Source organism: Penicillium hordei (assembly GCF_028827395.1).
Source record: "Penicillium hordei strain IBT 12815 chromosome Unknown utg000006l_segment0_segment0, whole genome shotgun sequence".
In the NCBI taxonomy this organism is placed as follows: Eukaryota; Fungi; Ascomycota; class Eurotiomycetes; order Eurotiales; family Aspergillaceae; genus Penicillium; species Penicillium hordei.
In genome coordinates, this window is record NW_026623147.1 from 337,909 (window position 1) to 356,441 (window position 18,533).

Here is an 18,533-nt window from a genome sequence, read left to right on the forward strand (position 1 = left end):
TACCCTTGTTGTTCTCCCTTTTCTAGCCGCCTCAACTTTCCACTTCCTCCCGACATCTGCCTTGCTTTCCGCTGTTGTCAATATATCAAGCCCAGAAAAAGAAGAACCTGTCCAAGTTCTAGGCTGTGGACCACAGATGAACATTCCTTTCTTAGCTCTCGGTTTCACCGTGCCTTGCCCAGACAGTGTCAATGAAATGGTTACCTCCGACAACACCATCTTTAACTGGAGCAGTGTGAAAATAGCAGGAATATCACCTTGAGATTGTGGTCAAATTCGGATCTCATGTCACGTTGGTCGAGGCGAAAAACATGATGTTTGTGAAACAAAATACGGAAACTCTACTAGTGCCGGAGATCTTCGCTTGCTACTCTTAGGGCCCAATCCACTGAGATATTGAAGACCACCGTAGTCTATTTGATACTTACATATTGATAGCCTTTGTGGAAGGCCAGACTCTCGAAAAAGTCTGGGAGTCTTATGATGAGGACACTAAAGCCCATGTCACCAACCAGCTCAAGAAACATCTCCCCGAACTTCGGCAGATCAGCAACGGTAGCTACATAGGCTCAGCTAATTCCGGCTCTGTTACCGACCCGATCTTGGGGAGTTATTATGTCAAAGGTTAGCAGTTGACTACGCCGATATATACACGAGTGCTAATACACATATTCAGGATCATTCGACTCCGAAGAAGCCTTCAATAATGCAATTAGCGATGCCTATCAATCCAAGGCACCAAAGCGTCATATCAAAAATCTATTATCTGGTATGGTGTGCCAAAACAACCCCCAGATCGTGTTCACCCACGGTGGCCTAGGCCTCCAGAATATCATGGTCAACGGTAAATCTGTCAGCGGGATTCTGGATTGGGGGTTTAGTGGCTGGTATCCCGAAGACTGGGAATTTTCAAAAGCTCTCTATGTCTGGAAGTGGCAAAATGATTGGACGGACTACCTAGTACAGATTCTTCGGCAGTGTTATGCTGAATATGCGGTTCATTCTTTCTTGGCTGAAACATTGTGGTGATCTTCATCTATCTTCATTCCTGTTGTTCATTCGCACACTAGTTTCATTCATGAGTACATGTAGGCTACATAGTTCCCAATAAGACAAGGACATACAGGGAAACTGGGTGGGGTTGAACTTGTCGATCATCTCGGGGACTATCCAGACCTTATAAAAAGGCGGATCGAACTAACGTTATACGGAGTGCATATTGTTCTATAAGATAAAGAACAGATCTACTATTGTGATCCTGGCTAGTGGTGACATGCCAAACGCGCTAATAGTGATAGAGATGCAGGGTGGTGTAGGGTGTGATAGTGGCTCGCAAGCATTTTGGCCAGGGCGCGTAATACCCGGACCTATGAATTACGGAATGCGGTTAGTTTTGCCTTTTTAGGTTTAGCGCCCTAATACGCCGTTCTATAAGCTCCGCCTTCTGTTGCGCCGGCATAAAAACCTCGCCATACCCTCTTGACCTTTTTTCCTTCTCTTACTTTTCCTTTAACCCCTCTATCCTACACTCGTCGCCACCCTCTTTCGCTTTATCTCGCCCCTACCTATAATTGCGCCGTCGCTTCAGCCTAACGTACTACCCCCTTTCATTTTACTAGAGATACCTGACGGAAAGCTGGTGTACGAACAATGTATGGTATAAATGACCAATGTTGACAACTCTAACTAACTAAAATGACAAAACCCGCTATTTCAACAATCTGTGCGGACAATGATGACTAACTGTAATATGCACTTTTGTATGGTATGCCTGGTACCCAATGTCATATGATGTTTCCGGTATATTACCTGGTTTCTACCATGTATTCGGACTTAGTATTCGACAATAAACAATGAATTTTGTTGCTCCTCAAGCCAACGTCGTGATTCCTCATTTAATTCCTTCATTCTTTTGTTGAACAAAATATTCAGTAAATAATATAATGATACCAGATCGAAGTCAACAGAGTAGGGGTCCGCCGGCTGGCGAGGGGGATGAACTGTCACGGAGGAATCCGCCTTACCAGCTTACTCAATTCTTGTCTCCAGTGACTATATTTGCGCCTCAGGCATCAACGCGATTTGGCCTGCACTCCGGTGCGACAGAACCTAAATATGACTCAGTCAGCACATATACAAATGTGGTCCTTCAAAATCCTGAGCACGCAGCCACCATTCTGATGTCTTCATCTCGATTACATCACTTGCCAGACCCAAATGATTCTCCAACAAGCCATTTAATTTCAGAATCGAATCGTTTATGTTGGATGTCTTCAATGAGAAAACCAACGGTTTTTGGCACTACTGTTTAGGTAGTACATCTTTTAAGCATTTTATACCCCTCACAAAATTTCATGTTACGTATTTGAAGGCTAGCCTACGGCAAAAATGATCGCCGAACATTGAAGCGACATAGAGCAGCGGCTTTCAGGAGGGTGGGCCCCTTCAGGGACGACAGAAGCACTCTGCGCCGTCCGACAATGACGATGTAGTTCCCTCTCTGCCAGCTCGAAAGATAAAGACAGATACGCCGCCGACTATGTCGGGGGAGAAGGGACGTACCTCTGGCGGGAAACACATACCAAATGCAGAGCAAACATTCGCATGCTTCTAATGCCCCAAGACATACTCCGACTATAATGGAGTGAAGAGGCATTTCAGGACATCACATTTGACGGACCGAAAATGTAATTTTTGCGATTTGTCCCATGTCCTATGGAATAAAGTGTCCACTACGCCGATTGGAAAGCTCGCCAATGGATTCCCGCATTAAGCACTTGAGGCGTCCCCTAGGTTGCCTAAGTGTTCCACTTAGAAGTGTCCTATAAACGAGGCGTCCCCTAGGTTGCCTAAGTGTTCAACTTAGAATTGTCCTGCAAACGAGGCGTCCCCTAGGTTGCCTAAGTGTTCAACTTAGAAGTGTCCTGTAAATGAGGCGTCCCCTAGGTTGCCTAAGTCTGCCTGGCGACATATAAAAGGCATTACATCTACGGTCCAGAATAATGCAGCACCATATCAATTTATTCATCTTCTCAGCTCAGAACAACCTCTTTACTTCGACTAAATCACCAAAATGATCGCATTTTCCGCAAAGAAAATCGCAGCAGCCACCTTGGTCATGGGTCTTGCAGCTCCCACCTTAGCATGTGTGGAATTTTCAGGCTACATCGATAGTCCACTCGGTTCAGGTGGCAGTCTCAAATCAGTGGATAACGGTGTGCAAACGTGCAGCGGTAACATAGAATCAGGCGATAAGAACCTTGGTAAGTCTTCGGGTTTTTATGTTTCAAAGACTCTTCTCTGTGATTCATACTTCTTAGCCTAGATCTGACCCATTCACAGACTGTATCTCGGGTTACTCGCTGAACTACGACTATACTGATAACAGTTATGATGGGCCCATGCCGGTCACTTACTGTAACCCGTCAAACTGGTAAAAACATCCATTTTCTCATAGGTTTGGCTGAATAAATACATATGCAGCTAACACATCATAGCTATGGCGTGAATATCCCATTTACTCCCAGTGGTGAGAGCTACTCTTTTGACTACTCCGCCTTTTGTCACTAGAATGCCTAGGAAGACATGTTTTACCGGGAAGCATAGATGTTATTCTGCTCGAAGCAACGGCTTAGCCCTACCCTATGGGACCCGCGGCACCGAGGCTCAGTGCCAGGCGGTAAAATGTCTTATATATGGGCAGAAAACGGCGCTAGTACCCTCGGTGCCATCAATTTTCTACCCTGGGTGCCTTTGTGCAATTCTTGATATTTTTAGCTGAAATTTTGAATACTTCTAAACTAAATATTCAATTTTCCTCTGGTCTAATTTCAGGCCTAAATCTCTACTTTCCAGGCCATGGGGACGTGGTAAAAAAGCTATGGAGTTCTTTTTGTTGGGTGCGACCGAGAGGACCCGCACCTAACCTTTACCCTCCACCAAATCCAGCCGGGATTTTCATTGTCACCTTCTCTCTACAGCCCCTAATCTCTATCTTCAACCAGAATTGAATTTGGACACCTTCAATGTCCGGTACCTGTCCGGCCTAGTGTCAAATCGTTAAATAGGGCCGCCGGATACCGGGCGAGAGATTTTGAGTTTTTAAAGAAATATTTAGACTTGTTACACACTAATAATCAAGCACTGGCAGTTAGTCTATAACCCCTAGGTTAGACTAACCTCGTAACTGTTTTATACCCCAAGCGTGTCTCGTCACCCTGTTGTAATGCCTGCTTGCACACAGCAAGTCCTAGGTGTCATGTACTCAAGTCCTTAGAGATGCTTGTAACAGAGCGTGTCGGTTAAGAGCGCCGATTAGGTCAGGTCCTTATGGGTCTCCCCTAATCGTGTGGATTTGGATTTGTGTAAACAAAAGAGTTGAACCAAGTAGTATTCCAATCTGTAGGCTCCAAGTAACAATGGAAGATTGAACGCGAAGAACTAAATACATGATGGGTAATGACAGCCTTTATATATCCAGCCCTCCCTACCCCCGAGGGGTATATGTCAAGTCGATCTACTCCCCGATATACTCCTGTATATATATCTTTGGATCACATGTTCTTTACTGGCCTGTTGTCCGGTACATACAGTAAGTAGCCTATGTACCGGATAACCTATGACGGTGGGGTTAATCAGGTTCTCGCTCAATGATTACTGGCTGAGCGGTTTCCTGCCTTGCACGTGACCTTTGTCTTCGTTGGTCATGGATGCTTCCTTGGAACTTCCTGTTTTTTCCTAGGAGCATCCTCACTGTCCCGCGAACGTGCTATCCTTTCCCGCAGGCCCCTCGTCGTTGTGGGTCCGTAACAGGCCGTTTCGAGCGGCCCGCTTGCCGTCTAATAAATTAAGCATATTGCTTCACATTACACAAAGACATTTTGGATCTCTCATCTCCGGTAGACATAGTTGTTGCTTTACCGCTCGTTGCCGCTGCAAAGTCAGCCGACATTTCAATGTATATCGGTGAAAGTCGATGATCAATGCCCAGCTAAGTTCTTTATTCCAAAGAACGTTGTCGCGCAGCAGATCTCCGTGAAAGATTCCCAAGGCTTTGATTTCTTTGTTTGATCCGCGAATTTTCCCGGTGGAACTACAGTGTCAGCTCTATCGACGCTGTATTTTCTCCCCCCTAGCCTATCACAAGCATATGATGAATCTCTCCAGCTCCATGAAATAGAATTTCGCCAAGTCGACCGTGCTCCGAACGGCTGGATGAGATCAGAAGGGCACATTAATGATCTACTATAAAGGGCCAATGTTGGAGTCCTCTAAGACCCTTTGGCCAATAACGATGTTCGTTTGTTAATCTTTGTATACCAATGCACCTTGGTAGACCCGGGACTTCTGCCCGGAAAGGCCTGATTGAAATGTTTAATCACTTCCGACCACGCAAGTTGTTCCTCTTCCTTAATTTGCACGAGCAGGCGATCTTCTTCCGCTGACCAGTCTAACCCCCTTCTCGAGAGACTGGACTCCGCAGTTGCATGGCCCCCCTCCCGTGAGGGACTGGCCATTTCCCCACCTTCACTTGAAGGTCTACGCGAAGGTATGGCCCCTGCGTCCGAGAGAGGGAGACAGCGAGACAGAACGCCCTCGAATAGCCAAGATAAAAACTGCAGTCGGTCCTCTGCAGGGCGAGCAGAGAAGTGGGGGAGAATTGTGGAAAAGGAAGGGCTCCCACGGTCTTTCTGCTGAGAAGACCGGGCACGTCTGTTCTTCCGTCGGTTGTCGATGACCGTCGAGACTTTGCTGATTTTGGCTGGCTGCCGGTCAGGTGTCGAACGCCGCGATGCGTAGCACCCCTTGCCACGGGAACGGCCGTATTTGTTCTCGGAGGGTCGCTTGCCCATCTCCCGTTCTGCTGGCATGGGAAACTAGGGATCTGGCTATCAAGACATGATTAATTTACCTCTTTCTTTTCCTTTTTCATTTTCATCTTGCATTAGGAAGGCTTCACCATATTTAGTAGTATAATTTGATTTGCGGTTCACTGCTATTCAGTTCCAATCAATACTCCTGCATCGGCAACCCTTTGTTTTCCGCACATGTAGCTTACAGCTCATGTACTGTAATATTGTTTCGAAAGAACGTTTACTGCGTAAGTTTGGCAAAATAACCCCTGCGTTTCCCCCTAACCGTATTCAGCTAGCGTGTTTCGACTTGGGGTTCCAGAACCACTTTCTGTAATATTCAACCACACTCCTGGACAGTACGGAATAGCAGTAGCCATTCAAACCAAAAATTAAAAACATTTGTACTTGGTAGATTGTTTCGATAAAAGCAAAAAAGATGTATTAAATGCCATGCATCACATGAACATTTCTAAAATCCAACAGCCACCTTTCTATGTATACAGATACAAATCTTCAGCCCACCAAACTAAACCTTTCTTTCCAGCTCCTTCTGAGCCTCGGCGTCGACTTGCTCTTGCAACTTACGGTCCGCCTCACGTTTAAGTTGGTCGGGACGACGAAGAGCAATATCTTTGGGACGGAAGTCACTGAACAGGTGCTTGAGAACATTCTCAATCAACCAGCAGCCACCGTAGTCGAAGATCATCAGCACGGTCAGAGTCATCTTGAACTCATTGGTGAAGGGAACTAGGCGCAGCTTCTCATTCAGCTCGGGAATAAATTCGGTGGCGCAGGAGAATGCAACACCCGATGCGGCGATGAGACCCCAGTACATTCCCTTGTTCTCGCGGATGGACTCGCGGAAGGGACGACCTTGATAGTTGATCGAGAAGGTGGAGATTTGCTGGATCAGCTGGAGGAGGTAGATGGCACTGTTCAGGAGGGAAGGCTCAAACTCGCCCTCGAGATCAATATCGGAATCTCTTCTGTCGGTTTTGTTAGCCATGAAGTGGGACAAATCAAAGGGAGGTTCTCATAACGTACGGCTCGTGCTTATATACGTAGTTGGAGAGGTAGACCAGAGTCGCAATGTGGATGGCGAACTGTCCAAGAACAGATCCGATGATGTAGACGTTGAAGATATTCGGCTGGGGACGCTCCTTAGACAGACCCTCGACAGACTTCACACATTAAAACATTAGCAACCCTTTTTGTCAACATGGGGAAGGAAGTACAACATACCTTGGCGCGGGAAATAGAAAGGAAGCAGACACTCATCAGCATACCACTGATGGTGACCTGTCCATCACCGAACTTAATACCATCCAGGTAGATAACACTCAGACTGTAGGCGCTAATCAAGCAGTTCAAAGCAAGGATCTTGTACATCTGAATAGTCGCAACCAGGGTGCAACGACCTTGGCGAAGAATGTTAGGGATAGCAATAACGTTGGCTAACTTGCTGGTGAAGGGAGCAGCGACTGAGGCATCACCCAACTTGATAGTGGGAGGCTCGCTGTCATCCAGCTCCTGTTCCATCATAGAAGATGTAAGCTTGTCTGCAAGGCCAGCTGCGGCAGCCTGGGCCTTCTGCTGCTTCTGCTGCTGGGGGGTCAAGTTCGATTCCTGCAAGGCCTGAGCGCCAGGAGATGTGATAGTCGGGATAGCCTCGGGGGTTCCTCCAGGAGCGGTGACCGCGGCACCCTTGCGCTGCGACTCCCGCTCCATGGCTTTCTCATAGTGTGGGTTGGAAGGACCAGGGGGATACAGGTGAGCGATCTGAACAGGGACTGGAGGGGCGGGCTGGTTGAATCGTTGCATCATGCTGACCTGCTTCTCGTACAGCTCCTTCATCTTGGTGGTCCGATAGTGTTCAGCGATCCTGGTGAGATCATCTTGCGAGCCATTCAGAAGCGCGACACCGACGTGAGCCTGCTTCAGAGCGCCAACATCGTTGGTGCCATCACCGCACATCAGAGTGGTGTATCCAGCGTCTTTGAGACCGAGAAGGATATCTTCCTTTTGCTTGGGAGACACACGAGCATAAACCCAAGTGTGGCGCAGCAGATCAGGGAGAGCCTTCTGGTCCTTGAACTTGGCCAGAGCATATCCAGTGATACAGATATCCTTGGTCTTCAGGATCTCCGGGTCGAGGGGCTTAGTGGGGTCGACGTCGATATTGAGCTTGTCATCGACGGTACGCCAGACAATCCTAGTTCCAGAGTTGTCATGTTCGGGAGCATCAAGAATGAGAACCTCACGATCAACAATTTCAACCTTGCGTGCGACGTGGACAGCGGTCAACGGGTTATCACCGGTGATCATGACAACACGGTGGCTGCTCTCATTCAGCATACGGACAGACTTGATGGCATCATCCTTCAGGGGGCACTGCAGGACAAGGAAACCGGCAAAAATCAGCTCGGATTCAACCTCTTCGCGGACGTAGTTGTTCACGCGGCCCTGGGAAAGCTCGGATTCAGATGAAAGGTACTTGTATGCAAGAGCAAGCACACGAGCACCATTGCGGGTGAAGTGCTTGTAAGTTTCTTCGTAGTTGGGCGGTGTGTTGACTAGCATAGAGTTGATGGTCTCAGGGGCACCCTTGACACCCACAAAAGTAGACTTGACCTTCTTGGAAGTCCTGCGGTCATTGGTCGTAATGGTCGCGATAGTACTCTGGCGTTTCAGCGCCGAGGAGAACTGGAATCTTCTCTTGATTTGAACAGACTCGACATTCCGACCGGAGATAACGGGGGCATTACCCTTAGAAGACAGAGTATCGTTCTTGCCCAGAGTCCAGCCAAGCCATTCCAAGGTAGCCTTTTCCATGGGGTCGCCGACGACTTCGCCCTCATCCAGTTTCACTAAAGCGTGAGCACTGGCGAGAACGAGAGTGGTGTCGGGTCCAACAGCAGCGGAAGTGGCCAATTCGGTGTGAGCACCATCTGCTTCGACCTTCGAACCAGCCTCACCTAAAGTGAGTCCAGCAATACCATCAACAACAAGGTCCTCTCCGGTCAGGGTACCGGTCTTGTCGAAGCAAGCGATGTCAACACGACCAGCGAAGGGGATACGGAAAGGCTCGGTGCAGAAAATGGCATACTTGCTCAAAGCAGCAAGACTAGTGTTAACGGCCAAGCTCAGTTCCATAGGCAACTCGGGAGGAACAACACTGGTGATGATGAGGACACAGTCGAGCAGAAGCTTGGAGCGTTTGCGGTCCCGGATCACACCCTCTTGCCACACGTACCACGAAGCGGCAATTGCGAAAATCAGGAGGAAGAGAATGAACAGCAGTGCTTCAACATTATTGGCAGAGACACGTTCAGTTGAGTAGATCATGGTCCGGACGAGGCTACCCTGGCTAGTTTCGAAACCGGTCTTAACAACCACACCCAAAGCGCCATTGTCTGGAGGCATGGTAACGTTGCTGGACAAGTTCTTCAAACTCGAGTCGGCAGTAAGGTTAGGGTGAGTAACTTGGAGGACCTTGGTACCTCCATGCACAAACGAGAGCTTATCCAACCCATCCGGTTCAATCAGGTCAGCACCCGGACGGAGCTGGACGGAGTCTTTCAGAAGAGGTGTACTCTCACCAGAAAGCATAGCCTCATTCACAATGACACTGCCTTCAACCAGGAGAATATCGCAGGCAACGCCGCTGTCCTCCTTGGTGCGGTTCACTGACATGAGATCACCGGGAAGAAGCTTGTCACTGGTGACCTCCTGCCACTTCCGTTCACGGTATACCCAAACATCATAAGGCTTGATGCTCATTCCGCGGAACTCGCTCAAGGTCCTCTGGCGCTGCCACACAACGGTGCTCTCAAACATAACGAGCATGAAGAGAGTGAAGAGCGAGTAGTACCAGTATTCATCCAACATCCACAATCCTACACAGAAAATCTGGAAGACAAAGAAAGGCGCGACAGCATGCTCCTGGAAGAGCTCAAGGAAACCAGGAACGGGGATATCGAAGGTGTTGTCGCCATAGTGGTGGTAGATGCGGTCAATCTCGGCCTTCGACGTGAAGCCCTCGCTCAGCTGGAAAGTCTCAAGGGTTGGCTTTGGTTCGGCGTCAAGGACGTAAGACAAGGGTGCGAAGTTGCGAGTCTCAGGGTAGAAGAGGAAGCGGCGCTTCTGGAAGAGGAACGAAAGTGTCTTCTTGGGGCCGGTAGTCTCATAAATCAATTTGCAGATCTCGGCAGAGCCAGCGTTGGTGATGGGGACCACTTTGATAAGGCGGGCAGTGTCGATAGACTTGGCTCGAGTAGTGGTGAATAGGGTGTTGATATCAATGTTCCACTTCGTCATTAGCCAAAAGAGCGACTGAATTGTGATGATAGACCCCGCGAACACGAAGGTCCATTCCTGTCCCTGAATGTAGGTATCATAACGCTCGGGAGAGAGGTAGAAGGCGAAGAACACGGGCCAGATAATCAGGAAAGGCCAGACGTATGTATGCAATTGCCAAGGGATTGGGTTATGCAACGAGGCAGTATGGATCTGAGGGTCGTCCACGAGCTTTGCCCTGTATACTGTTAGCTGCAGCCAAAGCATCCGGGGGATGTTCTGGTAACACACATGGTGGCAATCTAGTGACCGCGGTCAGAGTCAAACAACCAGAAAAATTAAAGACTCATACGAAGCCAGAAAGCAATGAAGAGATCCAATCGAGGAAAGGCCCAGATTCGTAGATGAAGCCACCTTCCACCTTACAATTTTGGTTCCAGAGGATTCGCCGCTCGACGCGCTAGCATTATGTCAGCCTGCCTCCGACCGCCTTAGGTTTATGTAGCACTAAGTTGCTCTCCTCTTCAACAGCCCAGCCGGGCTAGCTCAATCGGTAGAGCGTAAGACTCTTAATCTTAAGGCTGCGGGTTCGACCCCCGCGTTCGGCTATTCCTAAAAACCAAACCTAAGATTTCTTTTTTTCTCTTTTCTTTTGGATCGTCGTCATAGTGCTATTCTTATGGGATTTTTGTTATTTGGGTGTAGAGTTAACACTATATGTACTTATGCTAAGACACCGTGGTGGACATCGAATCAACTCTTAATATGGTATATAGTTTGTTTTAATGTCTGGGCGACATGCCGTTGTCGTCTGCTTGGGTTCATTTGTAGTGTGCCGATATATATATCACACGGATGCCTTGGACTTTCCTACCTAGCTTGCTCCATCCACCTTCTTGTCCGCTATCTCTTGAGTTAGTCCTGTCACCATCTCCGTCAACATCCTAACCTGCTCCCGCAGCGCTCTGAGTTCATATGTACAACTATCAACCTTGATATCCGCCGTGGTCTCTACCACCTGCTGTTTCCAAGTATCATCAAGATCAAAACTGACCTCCTTAGCGACATGCTCCCATTCCTGAGCACAGTCATCGTCTTCTTCGCCATGGCGGCGATTCCATCGAATCTTGTGCGCCTGACGGGTCTCAACCCAGGCTGCAACGACAAGAAGAGGGGAATAGATCACACCCATTACAAAGTCATTCAGCTTAGCGTAGGCCTCCCGCGAAAGCCACCACTCGAATGGTGCTATCAGGAAAAGAATTTCGACGAGGTTGAATGCTAGTACCCAGGGTAAGTTAGCCACACACGTGCTATCGAAATCGAGAAAATACGTACGTGGGATGAAGACATTCTCATCTGGGGCGCGGACGAACTGCATGGTTTTCTGCGCGAAGATGGCCATGTACTCGTCCGTCGCGTTGCCAGAAATATCTTCATATGCGCTGTTGTACAAGGCGATGAGAATATTCAACAAAACTGATTACTGTTAACATTATCCCAAACAAGTTGAATGCAAACTCACCAGTCATTACAATGAAGTTGAAAGCATAGTAGAGGATGATGCCGAAGGGAAATGCGAAGTCCTGGAATGTGTCGAACTCAGGACTCTGCATGATAGTGTTTACCATTCCCTGGAGAATGTTTCGGTGGAGGGGGATATCGGCATCCACTTGGGCCATGCCGACAAACGCCTGGAAGAAACCAGCCATAACCACAAATAGAAGAGCAAAGAATATCAAGCTCTCCTTCATCATGACCCGAAGAACCACAAACATAGCACCGAAGAAGCGGAACGAGTCAAGATAGAGCATCATACGCATCCAGAACATAGGACCCGCAAAAGCCAGGAAATTGTAGCTGAGCTCGTTGTATAGCCGCCTTTGTTCATCGTGTGTAGATGATGAGTGTGCCAAGGCAATGAAACGCATGATAAGTGACACCGCCAGGATGGCGTAGAGGGTTGAGTTGAAGGCATTCCAGAATTCGAGGTAGTTCCATCCAACCTTCCAAAACTTGATCCCCTCATCGCAGATGAACGCAAGAGTCATACCGTAAAGAATGGCCTCGGCCACATCCACATCACCGCTTGGGTTCACGGTATTTATAACTGCCGTATAAACCGTAAGGTAAATCAAAGAGAACAGAATTTGGCAGACATTCTGATACAAAGGAGTTCGCATCCGATCAGGATGGAAATGAACCCAATACCCGGTGTTAGACTTCTCGCTGTATTCGACAAAGTTAGTTGGGTTACCCTCTTCCTGGCAGATCCAGCCCTTCCACAGGTACTGGATGCATCTCTGGTACGGGGCAGAGCTAATGATTCTCAATGCATGGAGATCTACCGCTCGCTCAATGACATTGGCAGGATCGGTTTCTACCCCCTCAGTGAAGATAGAGTATCGTTTGAGTAGAATGTCCCTCAACACGTAATCTTGGTTCTGCTCCGATTCGATACTGTTGAAGTTAGTCAGTAAATAGCAGAAAACGCGAAATATCAAGAGGGCATTACATGCGCTTGGCGATGACCTCGCAAGCCACAGCCCGAACCCCGTGAAGGTCCGAATCCCAAAGCTCGACGGAGGATTGGATCTTGAACCATCGCAGACAAACCAGAAGACAATAAACAACGCATGCTTTGTATTCGTCTCCCCCAGCCTGCTTGGCAGTCTCAACCACATCGTCCGTGATGATGCGGCTGTTTGGGTCGGTCAAGACATTCTCCTGCACTTCGCAGGAGACAACCTGCTCAATTTGATATTTCAGCCGAAGAGCAACCTTGGCAATTTCCTTTGAAGACCGAGAGGTGTCAGACTCATCGGCGGCATATGCCGGTAGCACTGCGACTTGTTAGCATTGTTCCACATCGCGTATTTGGAAATGACGTACGCCGACGACGTTCCACCTCGACGCGGTGCCGGGTCCTGCCAGGATCGGCGGTAAAAATATTTCTCCAATGTCCCATAGCGCGTGGGAATATCGAAAATGAAGGGGAAGAAGAGTGAAAAGAACAGAAAAGGGAGAGTTCTGCTCGAGAGTTTTCGGCTTGAGGGGGGCACCAATGATGATCGGCGGTAGATAAGCTTTAGCTCACCTCCATTTAAAGGGCATTTGATCTTAAATTCATAGGGGAAATGGATTTATATATCTATATGTAGGTACATAAGGTATTATCTACAAGGGTACGATTTGCATTTTAAAAGCATGACTGGCATTGAACGTCTCGGTTGCATCGCAAACATTATGTGCATTAGAACTTGCACCCTGTGTGGACCCAGAGTCTTTGACAGACGGTGGGCACGAGGATTTCGACCGCAATTGGCATGCAGCGAATACACAGGCGTGGATAAATCATCCCCAGACCCGAAGTTCAGGCGACTGCCCTGGCTAAAGGGCGAGTTCTGACTGCAATCCTGCCCATCAGCACACTGAGCCATTGAGCCTTTCTCCGATATGTGCAAGCTTTTTTCTATCCATTTTTGCCCAACTCTCCTCTAGCGGTGATTCCAGCTTTGGATTCCAGCGCTGATGACCGCTGTATGCCCCTCGACTCGGAGTTATAACCCGTAGCTTACTCGGGAACACCCTCATCACTTTCGGAGTCCTCATCTCCGCTGACCTGGGTGTTCTCACGCTCGCGCTTCTCCATAAGCTCCTGGAGGATCGCATCGTCGTGCTCAGTGACGGCCTTGGGTGCCATCTTCACGGTGCAGCTACCGCCGTTCGCCTTGATACGCTCTTCGATTTTCACGATGGCCTCCTCAAGCAACTTAACACCGAGGGTCTTGTCGAGACATTGGCTGGCCAGGACGTAGAGAGGAGGAGCCACCAGTCTGACCTTGATCTGGTTCTCAGGGGTGTTGTCGGCCTCAGCGGTACGGAGGGCATCCTTGACGGCATCGATTCCATCGTAACCGAAGCAGGTAACCTCGATATCGGCACGGACCTTGGTAGGGTGGGGGGTCAGCTTGCTGTTGATGTATTGCTGCAGCTCACTCTTGACGGCATCGCTGGGGAAGGTAATCTCATCCCAGACGTTGGGGTTCCTGGAAAACAACTGTCAGATAAATTCGATGATATCATGAGACAAAAAGCACAAGAACCTACGTAATGGAGATCTTGAAGGCATCGTGCGCGTGGCCGTATTTGTGGTTCAAAGGCCACCCGATGTTCTCGTATAGGGTCTCGAGGGGGGTCTGAGTCGCCTCTGCGACGTGGCGCATGATGGAGTGCACTGCCTTGCTCTTGTTGTAACGTTCCTCGCACTTGATGACATCCTCGGGAGAGACACGTCGCTTCGACAGATCAATGTAACCTTTAAGTTGACAAGTTAGTTCTCGCGTTCTTTCAGGCGAATAGTGTATCCTTGCCTTTCTCCTTGTCGACACGAAGCACGATGACGACCTCGTTGCGCCCAATACGGATGAGCTTTTGGATACTGCGAATACGTCTGCGAGAGAGTTCTGAGAGGAGAATCATGCCGTCGATGTTGTCATATTCAAGCAGCTTCACGTATGCGCCCATCTCGGCGATCTAGCTCGTTCACACAAAAATTAGTCCCCGTCGCTTTGGACGCCCAGTTAATGGCTCAGTTGATCCGTACCTGCTTGACATTGACCATGACGAAGCTATCCACCTCCGGATACTTGTCCTCATAGAACCGACAGTTTGTTAAAGACATCTTGGCGGGGTTCTGTTTTTTTTTTCTCGGGGAAATCTTAGGTGCGAAAGAGACGGATTTGATGGCACAATCGAGACGGTCGATATGTTGGCCAACAGGGTATGAGTGATTGTAAAGTCAGAAATACAGGAGCGCAGAGGGGAGAGGCAACGCGAATGAGGCACAATCTATCTCTTTGTGGCGGACTTCAAAACCCACATTGACCTGATCGGTCACGGGACTGAAAGGCACGTGATTGTGCTTTACACCGCCTTCCAATTGGAAGTTCCAGTTGTTTGGTCTTGGCTGACACATCAACAATCGATTACGTCAACGGAAATCAACCTGCAACTTTACAAGACGGGCAGTTCTTTGTATACACTTAGATACTTGATGACATCGATGGCATCTACGAATCAGAGAATTCCCTAGGATTATGCTTACCATGCTCCTTATCTTCATTGCACAGTCATTCTCCGAGGATCATCGTTGAATTAGCGATAACGCCTACTTTCCCCGCTTATCAGTCCCCTAGCGCGCCAGGCCCTTGGCCCTTGCCTGACCGACAAAAACAATTTGGCCTGGGCTTGTCGTCCCAATTCTGAATTGCTTTTAATCTCTTATTATAACCAGCATTTATGGCGGGCTACTTCGTATCTTACTTTTTAACCTAACATTCTTCAGGCGTCTCTTTCCAAACGATCATGTCTGAGACAAGTTCATTGCTCCCCGGGGAATCCGACGGACTCGGACGTCGGACTCTACGAGACCGCATTGTCGACGCTTTCCGTTCGCCGCCTCAAACCGGTCTTGGGATTTCGACAAGCTCAAGCCATGGAAACCACACGGTACAGGGCAACCAAACCGGCACCGGGATTACGAGCGAACCAGACGCGAGAACTCGTCTTCTGGAATCATACCTCCAAGCCGATCCTGCGTGCGGTGAAAGGCGCTGCAGCCATGGTACATTCTCACCCCAGGTAGAAGATGTGGGAAGACAGTCATACATGGGAGGGTCAGGCGATGGATTTGGATATAACGGACATGAAGTGGCAGACGGAGCGGACGGTCACCATAGAGGTGTGGTAGCCCACCCGGAGTCAGTCCCAGATTCAGAGAGTCCGTCACAGATGAAATCATCTTTCACTCTTCCAATAACCGATACGAATAAACAGTAGGTCGTATTTTATTCACGTACTGCGAGCGCTTTTGTAGCCCGCCTCAGGAATAGTAACTGACTCAATGGCAGATACATATCCTACTATATTCCTTTTTTCAACTGGATTGGACAATATCATTGGTCGTTCCTGCGCGGTGATCTCATGGCTGCGGTGACCGTGGCATCCATCTATATCCCGATGGCCCTCTCTTTGGCCTCCAATCTTGCTCATGCACCACCCATCAGCGGCCTCTACTCCTTCGTCATCCATCCCTTGGTCTATGCCATCCTAGGAAGCTGCCCTCTCCTGGTAGTTGGACCAGAGGCCGCGGGTTCCCTGCTGACGGGTGCTATTGTCAAAGCAAGTGTCATGCAAGGGAACTCAGGCGAGGACGACTCTACAGAAACTGCTCTTATTGTGGGAGTGGCTACTGCCATGTCCGGCGGTATGATTTTGGTTGCCGGACTAACCCGCTTGGGTTTTTTGGACAATGTGCTCAGCCGGCCATTCTTGAGAGGATTCATCACTGCCATCGGCTTTGTGATTTTTGTAGACCAGCTTATTCCAGAATTGGGTTTGGCCGAGTATGCCAAAGAAACCGGTGTCAGTCATGGCACCAGTGTTGAAAAATTGATTTTCATCTTTCGATACGCTCGAGAGTGCCATGGATTAACTGCTATCGTTTCGATCGTTAGCTTTTCTGTCATCATGGTGTTCAGGTTTGTACCGCGTCCCCGGGTTGACATCCATCATACTGACCCTCCGCAGAACTTTGAAAAAGATGCTTGTGCCTCGTATCCCACAAGTAATTTATTTCCCAGACCGCTTCCTGGTTGTTGCCCTGTCGGCGGTCTTGGCCTGGCACCTCGACTGGGAAGCCAAAGGGCTCGAAATTCTTGGACCTACAGAGGTTGCCTCTGGAGGACTATTCGCTTTCAATTGGCCTTTCCAGCTTGCGAAGATGAAACATGTGCGCACAGCATTGAGCAAAGCCTTTATAATCGCGCTACTTGGCTTCTTTGAGTCATCTGTTGCGGCTAAGGGACTGGGCGAAGGCAGTTCCGCTGGGATTAAGGGAATGCACATGAGTGCCAATCGTGAGATGGTTGCACTAGGTGTTGCCAATGTCATCGGAGGTTGCTTCTCGGCTCTGCCTGCATTTGGCGGATACGGGCGAAGCAAGCTTAGCTCACAGACAGGAGCACGGTCACCTATGACTAGTGTTTTCGTGAGCATGATCACATTCACATGCGTCTTGGTCCTTTTGCCTTATCTCTACTATCTCCCGGTTCGTCTCTTTCGAACGTACACTAGACCGATATGGCTTTTCCCATATGCTAACCATTCCAATTCCCAAATAGAAAGCAGTTCTGTGCTCCATGATCTCCGTGGTAGCCTTCACTCTAGTAGAAGAATGCCCGCATGACCTAATCTTCTTCTTCCGCCTGAGAGGCTGGTCAGAGCTCGTCCTTATGCTCCTCATCTTCACAACAACAATTTTCTACTCCCTAGAACTAGGCATGGCGATGGGAATAGGCCTATCTGTGATAATCCTTATCCGACACGCAACGGCCCCCCGAATTCAGATTATGGGCAAGGTCCTCGGCACAGACGCACGTTTTGATAATGCCGAACTCCACCCAGAAAACGTGGAGCTAGTCGAAGGCGCCCTGATCGTCAAGATCCCCGAACCGCTCACCTTTGCCAACACAGGCGATCTCAAGAACCGTCTGCGACGTCTGGAACTCTACGGATCCACTCATGCTCATCCTTCTTTGCCGCGCATGCGCGCGCCGGAACATAATAAGAATATCATTTTCGATGTTCATGGTGTTACGAGTATTGATGGGTCTGGTACCCAGGTTCTCTCGGAGATTGTGCATGCGTACGCGGAGCAACGCGTGCGAGTTTTCTTCTGCCGCTTGCCGAATAGAAGCGTGTTCCGCATGTTTGAGCGGAGTGGTATTGTTGAGACTTGCGGTGGGTTGACTCATTTCGTGCCCAGTGTTGATGAGGCGCTGCGGTTGGCGGAATCTGAGAATCAGACGCAGGAGATATAGTGTCCATCTTGCTAAAATTGGTGACATGTGTTTAGATATGGTGTGAATATCTTGTACGGACATATTGCATTTTTGCCATCTATAGATAATCAAAAAATATGGTGCTACTTGACTTATTGTCATAGAGCAACATTTTGCGAGATAGAGAACATGATCAATTATTCCTGCCCCCGGTAACTAGCTTTAGTTTTATTGGGTTCAATGGGGACTGGAGTAAATCTTTATGCTTTGCTATGCACCACGACCAGGTCTCCTGGGCGTGCCATCTTGGAAATGAAGGCCGGCGTTGCAACATCTGCAGTACCACGGTGATGGAACACTGGGTCAAGGAGCGACCCTAGCAGCTGCAATTTAGCTGCACCGGTTTGCACTTCGTTGCGCAGTCGTGTATTGGCCACGAGTTCAGTGGGCTGAATAGACTCAAGAGCAAAGCTATGAGCTCTGTGGATCGAGGCAGGAGTCATATTGATGGATTTTCACTTGCTCGGTCTGAGCTCCG

General features: G+C 48.8%; 7 protein-coding genes across 7 annotated transcripts; 3 read left to right on the plus strand and 4 right to left on the minus strand.

Moving 5' to 3' along the window:
- Positions 1 to 136: 136 nt before the first annotated feature.
- Positions 137 to 1,029, plus strand: N7537_010818 (uncharacterized protein; the record flags this gene model as incomplete). Its single annotated transcript, XM_056901872.1, is given in 4 exon segments — positions 137 to 235; positions 246 to 316; positions 413 to 624; positions 677 to 1,029. 4 exon segments carry the CDS (start codon positions 137 to 139, stop codon positions 1,027 to 1,029), a joined length of 735 nt encoding a protein of 244 aa, XP_056747159.1.
- A 2,044-nt stretch (positions 1,030 to 3,073) lies between these two features.
- N7537_010819 (uncharacterized protein) lies at positions 3,074 to 3,570 on the plus strand (the record flags this gene model as incomplete). The annotated part of the gene is made up of 3 exons (XM_056901873.1): positions 3,074 to 3,263; positions 3,343 to 3,433; positions 3,498 to 3,570. 3 exons carry the CDS (start codon positions 3,074 to 3,076, stop codon positions 3,568 to 3,570), a joined length of 354 nt encoding a protein of 117 aa, XP_056747160.1.
- A 1,700-nt stretch (positions 3,571 to 5,270) lies between these two features.
- Positions 5,271 to 5,870, minus strand: N7537_010820 (uncharacterized protein; the record flags this gene model as incomplete). The annotated part of the gene is made up of 1 exon (XM_056901874.1): positions 5,271 to 5,870. One exon carries the CDS (start codon positions 5,868 to 5,870, stop codon positions 5,271 to 5,273), a length of 600 nt encoding a protein of 199 aa, XP_056747161.1.
- A 511-nt stretch (positions 5,871 to 6,381) lies between these two features.
- On the minus strand, positions 6,382 to 13,119 carry yvc1 (putative potassium ion channel Yvc1; the record flags this gene model as incomplete). Its single annotated transcript, XM_056901875.1, has 10 exons — positions 6,382 to 6,841; positions 6,900 to 7,036; positions 7,098 to 10,389; positions 10,443 to 10,453; positions 10,504 to 10,611; positions 11,101 to 11,432; positions 11,490 to 11,630; positions 11,677 to 12,611; positions 12,667 to 12,994; positions 13,044 to 13,119. 10 exons carry the CDS (start codon positions 13,117 to 13,119, stop codon positions 6,382 to 6,384), a joined length of 5,820 nt encoding a protein of 1,939 aa, XP_056747162.1.
- Positions 13,120 to 13,335: 216 nt separating this feature from the next.
- N7537_010822 (translation initiation factor eIF2 subunit alpha) lies at positions 13,336 to 14,835 on the minus strand (the record flags this gene model as incomplete). Its single annotated transcript, XM_056901876.1, has 4 exons — positions 13,336 to 14,200; positions 14,262 to 14,469; positions 14,525 to 14,687; positions 14,758 to 14,835. The coding sequence occupies 4 exons, from the start codon at positions 14,833 to 14,835 to the stop codon at positions 13,726 to 13,728; spliced, it is 924 nt and encodes a 307-aa protein (XP_056747163.1). The 3' UTR covers positions 13,336 to 13,725.
- Positions 14,836 to 15,518: 683 nt separating this feature from the next.
- N7537_010823 (SulP family inorganic anion transporter) lies at positions 15,519 to 18,034 on the plus strand (the record flags this gene model as incomplete). Its single annotated transcript, XM_056901877.1, has 4 exons — positions 15,519 to 15,988; positions 16,064 to 16,693; positions 16,743 to 17,262; positions 17,336 to 18,034. The coding sequence occupies 4 exons, from the start codon at positions 15,519 to 15,521 to the stop codon at positions 18,032 to 18,034; spliced, it is 2,319 nt and encodes a 772-aa protein (XP_056747164.1).
- Positions 18,035 to 18,255: 221 nt separating this feature from the next.
- N7537_010824 (uncharacterized protein) lies at positions 18,256 to 18,498 on the minus strand (the record flags this gene model as incomplete). The annotated part of the gene is made up of 1 exon (XM_056901878.1): positions 18,256 to 18,498. The coding sequence occupies one exon, from the start codon at positions 18,496 to 18,498 to the stop codon at positions 18,256 to 18,258; it is 243 nt and encodes an 80-aa protein (XP_056747165.1).
- Positions 18,499 to 18,533: the final 35 nt, after the last annotated feature.